The 10,521-nt window shown below is 41.1% G+C and overlaps 1 protein-coding gene across 1 annotated transcript in view; it reads right to left on the bottom strand.

The window, feature by feature from the left end:
* REEP5 (receptor accessory protein 5) overlaps window positions 1-10,521 on the bottom strand; it is a 38,958-nt gene that overhangs the window by 15,276 nt on the left and 13,161 nt on the right. The window contains exon 3 of the mRNA XM_029942714.1: window positions 3,517-3,655. Within this exon, the coding sequence (XP_029798574.1) occupies window positions 3,517-3,655 (139 nt within the window). The remainder of the gene's footprint in view (window positions 1-3,516; window positions 3,656-10,521) is intronic.

Genomic DNA, 10,521 nt, shown 5'->3' on the forward strand with positions numbered 1-10,521 from the left:
ATATATATATATATCTTTTTCAATTGGTGTTTTCATTTTCTTTGGGTAAATACCCAGTAATAGAATTACTAGATCATATGGTATAGAACTTTAGTTTTTTGATGAACTTCCATACTGTTTTCCACAGTGGCTGCCGCAATTTACATTTTCAATAATAGTACATGAGGGTTGCCTTTTCTCCATATCCTTGCCAACACCTGTTATTTTTTGTCTTTTTGACACTAGCCATTCTGACTAGTGCGAGGTGATATCTTACTGTGGTTTTGATTTCCATTTCCCTGATGATTTGGAAAAAATACGTTTTCATGTATCTGTTGGACATCTGTATGTCTTCTTTGGGAAAATGTATATTATGGTCTCCTGACCATTTTTTAAATACTTTTTTTTTAAATATTTTATTGTCAAATTGTTTTCCATATGAGGGGAAGAGCACTGGGTGTTGTATAAAATACTTATTTTTAAGAGAGAGCAGGGGAGGGCAGAGGAAAAGAGACAGAGGATCCAAAGTGGGCCATGCACTGACAGCAGCAAGCCTAATGGTGGATCAACCCACAAACCACAAGATCATGAACTAAGCTGAAATCAGACATTCAACCAACTGAGCCACCCAGGGTGCCCCTCTTCTCTCCACTAAAAAATAATTTTTTTAACATTTATTTATTTTAGAGAAAGAAAGAGAGTGCAAGCAGGGGAGAGGCAGAGAAAGAGGGAGACACTGAATCTGAAGGAGGCTCCAGGCTCAGAGCTGTCAGCACAGAGCCAGATGTGGGGCTCAAACTCAAGAACAGTAAGATTGTGATCTGAGTTGAAGTCGGACGCTTAACTGACTGAGCCACCCAGGTGCCCCAAAAACAGAGGTTTTGGCATAGAAGTCCTGTCCTTGTGAGGCTCTGAGGAAAATGAGTAGAACTAAGTGCCAGGGCAGCTTCTCCCCGTCCCTTCCTGCTCTGCCCCCTTGAGCTGTGCGTTACAACTTCTAAGCATCGCCTCCTAACGCTGCAAAGGGTGCTCCCTGGGCCTGCAGAGTTATTTAGTAGGAGAAGGGTTATGAGCCACAGTTCCTCTGCTGTCTGGGACTCCCTACCCTAGGACTCCTCCACCCCTCCCCAAGCTTCCTGGGACCAGCATGGACTGGAGTGTGGTCTTCCTCCAACCCAGTGCCTAATAGAACAGCTGATACTCTTACAGGACAATGAGCTTACAGGCCAAAATAACAGGAGATCTTTAAAGTACAACCATTTCAAAAGAAAGACAATACGATCAACTACCAAATTCTATCAGCAATAGAAATATGAGAACTAACTAACCAAGACTTTTAAGCTGGATTGCCAACTCTGTTACAAGAAACAGAGCAAAAAGAAACAAGAACAAGAAAATTTGGGAAAGAGCCAAGCAAAAACATTAGATATGAAAAAGAGTTGAAATAAAGAACACACTGTGTGTCATATATAACAGAATGGAATAAACTTGAAAACTGGAAGGGAAGATTGGAAAAAAAATATATATATATATATGAATAATACATTATTTACACAGGAAAACATCTTAATTTTTTTTTGTTTTTTATTTATTTTTGAGAGACAGAGAGACAGTACGAGCAGGGGAGGGTCAGAGAGAGAGAGAGAGAGAAGAAGATACAGAATTGGAAGCAGGCTCCAGGCTCTGAGCTGTCAGCACAGAGCCAGATGTGGGGCTCGAACCCACGAACGGTGAGATCATGACCTGAGCCGAAGCTGGACGCTTAACCGACTGGGCCACCCAGGCGTCCCAGGAAAACATCTATAGATTATAAAAACAGCTAAGGCCAGACATAAAGCAAAAATGTATCCATAACTACCCAGAATTAAAAATCAAGACAACATCAACATGTTGGCGGGGGGGCGGGGGGGGGGGGGGGAGGGAGACCAAAGAGTGAGAGCTTCCTGCATCTAATTTCCTTTATCTAAATTTTTTCAGATGAAAAATTTTAAAAGAAAGTAAACAGAAATGTAGAAACAGTAAGACAAATTGAACTAACAAGGACCATCAAAAAAGATCTGAATATGTAAGTAAAACAATGATTAGTACCAGGGAAAATTAAAAAACACTACACTACAGTAGTAGTAGCCAGTAACACTACATGTCCATGATATGTACACTACATGGTACAACAAAGTCACAATAATGTAAGTGGTGAAATGATGACACACATGCCCGAGGAAGGTGGGGACACAGCAGGGACGAGCCAGGAAAGGGAACCAAACTAATGCGTCAAGTAGAAAACCAGAACCAGAGCTAATGCATCAAGTAGAAAAATTAAAAGGTGGCTAAACAAGAATATGATTTAGAAACACAAAGGTACTTGACAAGAATAATCTGCCACAAATGAAGGGGTAGTGGTTGCTTTTGAGGAATGCAGTACAGGGAGCAGGGTTTGTTTTTCTTCAAAAATCTCACAGAAGTATTTGAGTCTTTATTTCATGTGCAACTTTTTTAAAATGAATACTTAAGAGTATGAAGGGAAAGAAGAGAACTCGGCATTCCTAAGGGTTGGGAAATCCACGCTCTGCGGCTTGGGAAGTCTGGCCCCGTGAGCCTGAGGCACGAGCTCCAGTCTATGCAACTAACGGGAAGCGGGGTCTCTCCCACGGAGACACTCGTGGAACCAACCGAAGACGCTCTGTCCCATCTAGGGAGAAGGAACCGATCTAGTAAAAGATGGTAACTTTTTCATTTCAGTCTGAATGAGTTTCAACTTCCTCATCCTTGTCCTCACATGGTGGTAACCAAGGCTAGATCTCTACCAAACACGAGATGTGGCAAAGTTATCAAAACGACTTCCTCAGAGACTCCACTTCACATCTTCATTCTCCAAACCAATATAAGAAATAGTTTTTTTTTTTTCTTCTAGAAATAATGACTCCTGGGGTGCCTGGGTGGCTCAGTCAGTTAAGTGTCAGACTCTTGTTCTTGGCTCAGGTCATGATCTCAGTTGGTGAGACTGAGCCCCGAGTCAGGTTCTCTGCTGACAGCACAGAATCTGCGTGGTAGTCTCTCTCCCCTCTCCCTCTGCCCTTCCCCAGCTCACACACACTCTTTCTCTCTCTCAAAATCAGTAAATAAACTTAAAAACAACAAAAAGAGAATGACTCCTGCACACCACAGTAAATAATCAATGGCCTGCCAAAACGTGCAGTGCTTGTGCCTCAAACCTGCGGAACGCTGCTTGAAGGGAGGATCTCGGTAAACTAAGAGCAATGCTTGTGCTAAGTCACAGTATTTCCATCTTTTATTACCAAACATATCTTGAATACACATTGCTCTGGCTGTTTCCAAGACAGTATACAAAGTAAGTGGGGTGTGTCTCATTCTGTCTTCCTATTTGTATTCTGAGGCAGAGCCACAGGTGTTCAACACTCAAGCGCTTGTTCCTATTGCTTGTATATAGGTCCTGAGGTGGAATTTATGTTAGTGGTAGGGCACAAAGCAAACACAGAGATGGAAGGAAACAGAGCAGTTCCGGAAAAGCCAACGTACCTTCAGCATGTAGTAGAAGGGGACCCATGACAGGAAGATGTCAGAGAAGAATTCAGCAATGCTGAACACACCATACACTACCCAATAGGTCAGCCACTGCGTATCATCTTCTTTGTTGGGACTCTCTATGGCTTTAATTCTGAAAGGCAATACAAAAGCAAGTACATCATGTAGTGTGATCTCAATGAAACACTTTCAGACACCAGACTGACAGCCTGCCCTCCCACACCAAGTAGGAAACTCAGGCAAATGTATGTACCATGTAACAGAGATGAAAATACAATGTAAGAAGCAATGTGGAAATAACAAGCCATTGTAACTACCTGTTACCAGTCTTCTGGTCACTAGAAAAACCAGCACACTAGGATTTTCACCCTGCCTGCCTGTGCCTTAACCAGGAGATATCACTAATGACTAGGAACTCCCAAGTGCAGGCCTGCCTCCAGAGATAGATCAAGGATTCTTAAAAAAAAAAAAAAAAAAAAGAATTCTCTCATGGTGGGGAGCAGCCTGGCTGGTCCCAGTCATTCAATGGAGTATGCAACTCTTGATCTCAAGGTTGTAAGTCTGAGCCCCATGTTTGGTGCAGAGATTACTTAAAAATAAAAATCATTAAAATAAAAAAAGAATTCTCTCATGGTAACTTTTTTTTTTAACATTTATTTATTTATGGGAAAGAGAGCGGCAGAGCACAAGCAGGAGAGAGGTAGAGAGAAAGGGAGACCCAGAATCCAAAACAGACTCCAGGCTCTGAGCTGTCAGCACAGAGCCCGACACAGGGCTTGAACTCACAAACCACGAGATTATGACCCGAGCTGAAGTCAGATGCCTAACCAACTGAGCCACCCAGGCACCCCTCATGGTAACTTAGTTTTTATGTGCTTTTAATAACTGAGTTATATTATGAGTAAGTAGAAACTTCCATAAAGGAACTTCTGGAACATAGTTCAGGTACTGCCCAAAGTCTATAACATACTTCATAACAAAGAAATGAAAACAAATATCATGGTGTCCATTTGGTTCTAACTATCATTACGTGATCTTCCGGCTGTGGCCTTTCCTCCCCTCATCAGTTAATAACATGACTTTCTCAGTACCAGCTACTGCTTAAACAAATCCCATTCTGCAAATGAATAGAAATAAATTTAAAATAATCTTTTACTTCTGGGGTGCCTGGATGCATGGAGCCTGCTTAAGATTCTCTGTTACCCCCCCCCCCAATAAATAAATAAACATTTAATTAATTAATCTTTTACTTCCAAATCACAGAAATTTCTTTCATGCCTGGGAATCCCTTCATTCTAAAGCTGAATTCCATCATTTTTTAATTCTATCCTAACACATGTCTGGACACTTAGCAGAACTGAGCTGGACTAACACAGGAAGCTAGAAGAACGATGACTCTTGTTAGCCTATGAGATGGGCTCACTACTGAAAATACTTGGGAAGATGGCTTCCCCAAAGGGACTGTTAGGCTGCTGAATCGTGCTGAGTCATTGGCTGAGAAAGCCTCTGAAGTGATGAGAGGCAGCTGTGGGCTTGCGGTCCGCGGCGCGTGTGCCTGGGTGTTGTCAGAAAACAGCCAAAGACAGGAAAGTCCTAGCTGCCCAAGAGATGAGTGCTAACGGCGTGAGGAAGAGAAGAGGAGGAAGTGCTAAAGTCAGTACCTCTCTGCGAGTCAAGACTACACAAAAGTTTTTCAATTTACACAAAAGTATCATAAAATGAATTTATTAGAGCGGATTATAAAATAAAGGCTTGTAACTTGTGGACTATGTCTGTGTTTCAGCTTTCCTCAGACAGAAGCTGGCAAATCTCACAGAAGGCCAGAGGGAAAGCGCGGGCAAGCACATTCACCAAGGAACTGACAGTGGTATGTGTCCCCTGTACACATAAGGCCATGTTCCTGTCCGTTTCTATTTAAATGGATCTTTTAAGTTACTAATTTGATAAAGATTTGTTTCTTAGATGTTATGGAGTTATATTTCACTTACGGTCTTCGTTTTGGGAACCAAAGCAATTCATGACTAAGTAAACAAATAGCCAGTAAACAAACATATCCGCACATAAATATAAACTGAAATAACCAATTCATGGAAACATTTTGGTATTTTCCATTCCATTCTATGTCATTGTTTTAAAAGGTTAGGCAAGATCCACAGACTCAAAAACAGAAAAACCACCCCAAACAGTTCAATTTCTGTGGTTCAAGGAATTAAAAGAAAAAGTGGTTAGTCCCCATAACTTACGAACACTATGTCTTCAAACGCTTCCATGTTAATACACTTGGAACACTATGTAGTAACGCGGAAGGCAGGAAGAAGAGAGCTTGAAACAACTCACAGGTTGATCACAACTTTGTATAAAACCAAAGCACATGAAAGAGGTCAGGACAAAACCAGAGTCTTATTAAGCTGAAAAGATTTTTAATAGAACTTCTCAGATAGTTGAAGCATTTATTGTTTTAATTTAAAATACCATAGGGGCACCCGGGTGGCTCAGTTGGTTAAGTGTCCAATTCTGGACTTCATCTCAGGTCATGATCTCAGGGTTGCAGGACACAGCTGCTCGTTGGGCTCTGGGCTAACAGCATGGAGCCTGGTTGGATTCTCTCTCTCTCCCTCTCCCTCTCCGTGGCCCCTTCCTGCTCGCATGTGTGTTCCCTCTCTCTCTCAAAATAAATCAAATAATAAACTAGTCACAACAAGAAAAAACATAAGTGACAGTCCATAGGTAGGGAACCTGAGAATCAAAAAAGTGAAGCACCCCAATCTATAGTTTTGGGGAGAGAACAGGAGGGCTTAAAACTGGCATTTCCTGAGTGCTATTTACATATATATTTCCTTGTCCAAGTGAGTGGACACAGGTGATTATTCAGCAATACACTCCACAGCCTTGTATTTACACCAAATCATATTTCAGCTCAGTATATCAGAATGAGGATGTAGCAACCTATCAGGCAACAAAGGAATTCAAAAATCTTAAGCATCATTCTATGCGCTTCCATTCTAGCCAAAATGGCACAGCTAAAGAATGGAAAGAGGCAAGAACCTAATAATTTTTCCCTCCAACATCATATATTGACAAGAATATCTTTTCCCTATTTCATGTTCTTGCCTCCTCTGTTGCAGATTAACCGTATTGCTGACCATAGAAGCTAGATGAGCTAATTTCTGGGCTTTCTAGTCTGTTCCATTGATTTTTGTGTCTATTTTTGCGCCAGTACCATACTGCTTTATTCTGTTTTACTATGGCTTTGTAATTGATCTTGAAGTCTAGGATTGAGATACCTGAAGCTTTGTTTTTTCTTGAAATTGCTTTCGCTATTCAGGACCTTTAATGATTTCATACAAATGTTAAGACTATATGTCCTAGTTCTATGAAAAGTGACATTGGTATTTTGGTAGGGATTACATGGAATCTGTAGATTGCCTTGAATAGTAGAGATATTTTAACAATATTAATGCTTTCATTCCATGAGTGTGGTATATCTTTCCATCTGTGTCTTCTTCAATTTTTTTCATCAATGCCTTATAGTGCCTCAGAGTATAGGTCTTTCACATCCTTGGTTAAATTTTACCTAATAGTTATTTAATTTCATAATAGCCCTATGATACTAGTATTGTTATTTTCAGGAAACAGTGGGGCTTAAGGAAGAAAAACAACACAGGGCTCCTACCTACAAGTAGCTATCTCAGTCAGTAGAGTGTGTAACTCCTGATCTTGGGGTCATGAGTTCAAGCCCCATCTTGGGTGTAGAGCTTACTTTAAAAAAAAATTGAACAAGTAGCAGAGACTGGACTTATACCCAAGATGAACTTCAACAAAGCCTGTGCCGATTTCACTATCCCAGGCTGTCTCCCTACTTAGAACAACTCACCAATGGGCTTCATAACACTTAGCAAAATGTCTGGTACCAAGTAGGCATTTAATAAATATTTACTGCATTAATCTAAGTACAAAAAGAGTTTATAATCTTTCTTTTGGAAGGGACCATAATGATCTAGTCTTGTGCCAAAAAAACCAAGACCCAAAAAGGGTAAATTGGTCACAGAAGACAAATAAGAGGAAACGTCAGTCTCAAGGTCCAGATCCTAAGTGAACCCCTCCACCCTCCACCCTGCTTACCTGAGCGGGGGGACAGGCAGAGGTGGGGAGGGCAGGGTGGGTATCAGGAGTGAACAGGATAGGTTCTGAGTTGGTGCCCTACTCCACTGTTTCTCACATTTAAATGGTGATCCACATCCACGTACAGAACTAATTAAACATACATGCCTGGGTTCGTTCTTTCCTGACCTAGTGATTCAGACTCTGGCATGTAGAGCTTTTAAGCTTTAGAAAGTTGTGCAGGTGATCCTAAGGCCGAGCCAAGTTTCAGAACTACTGGCTCAAAGTTCCAGCCTCAGCACCACCTCTGCATATCTTTTCTAGGAAAGAAAATCCAAACGACAGATTTGTAGCCAAAGGGTAGGTTACCCCTTTCCAGCAATGAATGAGAGGCGAAGAGAGAAGAAGAGTAGACAGGGAAGGCAAACTGAATAATATCTCTGCTACAAATAGGATGAGTCACTCACTCTGAGATAACGTAGAACCCTCACCTGAACATTCTCAGACTTGTAAAAGAAATCAAGATAAAAACATCTCCTCAACAAAACTCTTTTGCTAAAATTTTAAGAACCAATCTAGAAGTCCTCTTTTAGTTTAGCTAGAACATCAACCTCCCTATGGCTTTCTGATCCTTAGCTAACCCCTAGACGAGCTCTGGAACTATCTCCAAAACAGGTGGCAACAATTCCAACCAGTCTCCCCACAGGCCTGGGCCATGGTCTATTTATTCTGGATGTTCCCTTGCCCTCAGTTGGGCTATGTTAGCTGCACCACAGACACCGGACCTGGGTTTAGAACTACCCCTCGGGGGACACATTCACAGAAGACAGACATCACAGTCTTAGATGCTCTCTGCAGACTCACTCCCTTATTCTCACCACTGATCCAAAGCCTGGCTGCTTGGGCTTGGTTCTATGGCTTCTTTGTTCTCTCTCCTCAGCCACCTACCACATTCCAGGGGCAGCGCACGGCCTACCTCGAGCAGGGGCAAAAAAGAAATGAGGCCTGGGCGAGCAGCAGAAATACGGCTAGGATGCTGAAGATGGCTGTCAATACTACAGATGGGAGTGGTTAGCAGTTCTAGAAATTCCCGGAGCAGAATTAGAAATCGTAGAATGTTGAGTTGGAAGTTGCCTTAGAGACAAACTGTTCATATTCTATATTTTATAGACCAACATATAAAATTCAAAGAGGAAAGACTGATATTAAAATAAATTTCAAATGAAAATAGAATATCATAGAAGTATGTGTCTACACAGTTTTAAGGGCAGCAATGGGCTGTGTAAATACATTTCAGTATATCCATACAATGAAATATTCTGAAGCCTTTAAAAACGATATTAACAGAGGAAGATGTCCAAGCTATAGTATTGAATGTAAAAAGGAGATAACTAACTTTGTGTTTTGAAAAAAAGAGAGGCAGACATCTATTTGTATGTGTTTACAGACCAGGAATGGTATCCAGAAATATCTATTTCAAATTATGTAAAGTTAATCCTGGGCACTGGGACTGCAGAATTTCACTTTTTTAAGGTCCTTGTAATGAGCCTGTACAATTTTTTTATAACAAGAAGAAGGAAAAAGATTTCTATGTGGGGAAAAAAATAAATACCAGGCTTTCTGTAACTACTTCCTCCTCCGAGACTAGCTGTCTCTTTAGGGCTTTGTTAAACACTGAAGTGAACATCAGGCATATTCATTTAATTTCTCTCTTGAGGAAACAGCTCAGGATTTTCTTACAAACTTCTCTAACAATGATCAGACACACACTGTTGTGTTTTAGAGCATTAAAAGGCTTTCTCTACACACACATAAATACAGAAAGACACAAAGCGAGTCCGATAGTCCAACACACGGAATGGACTCATTCTAATTTTCTGTTTTAAAAAAGCAAACTACCAAAAATGTATTAATTACAGGTGCCTGGGTGGCTCAGTCAGTGAAGCATTCAACTCTGTATTTTGGCTCAGATCACAATCTCACGGTTCCCGAGTTTGAGCCCCACGTCAGGCTCTGCCACTGACAAAGTAGAACCTGCTTGAGATTCTCTCTCTCTCTCTCTCTCTCTCTCTCTCTCTCTCTCTCTCTCTCTCTGCTCCTCCTCTGCTCACGCATGTGTATGTGCTTTCTCTCTCTCAAAATAAACATTTTAAAAACTTATTAATTACACTGGATGATGGAATATCCCGGCTTTTCCCTCCATTCCTTCCCAATGCTCATCTGGCTTTGCGTCACTTCACCACCCTCGGCGCACACCTGTATCCTGGTTCTAGCACTTACTAGGCACATGACCTTGAGCAAGTTATTCTGGGCCTTAGTTTCTTCATTTGTCAAGAAGGAACGATAAACCTGATATGTTGTTATGAAGACTAAATTATTACATGCAAAGCACTTAGAATCAGTGACTTGACCCAAGTAAGCTCTCATTAAATATAACCTTCATAGATAATGCTTATAATGTGGTAATAATTTATGATTATTATTATTATTATTATTGGGAGGCAATAGACTAAAAAAGCTTAGTCCTTCTGGCTAAGTACAGTTGGTAGAGGGTTAACAGCATTGTTAATAAGGCTAAAGGGAGATAGAGAATTACCCATGGATTTTAATTATACTTCATTCTCTAAATCCCAATGCTATAGAGAGTAAAGAGCTGAAATCCCCAAATCTCATTTGCAGTTCAATGGGAACAAACTTGGACACTGGTGAAAACATTTTCCAGGCCCATGGCATGAAGGTGCATGGGCCCAAACTCTTTACATTGGTACTGGATTGGTACTGATATGCACAGAACCCACTGGCCAGACCACTGGGCTCCAGAGACTGGTACCGGGTGCTTCCACCCTTCGGGTCCCATCTCTTTGTTTGTACCTTAATGCTATGTTCTAAAAGCAAGGG

This window comes from Suricata suricatta, chromosome 6 (assembly GCF_006229205.1).
Source record: "Suricata suricatta isolate VVHF042 chromosome 6, meerkat_22Aug2017_6uvM2_HiC, whole genome shotgun sequence".
Classification (NCBI taxonomy): domain Eukaryota; kingdom Metazoa; phylum Chordata; class Mammalia; order Carnivora; family Herpestidae; genus Suricata; species Suricata suricatta.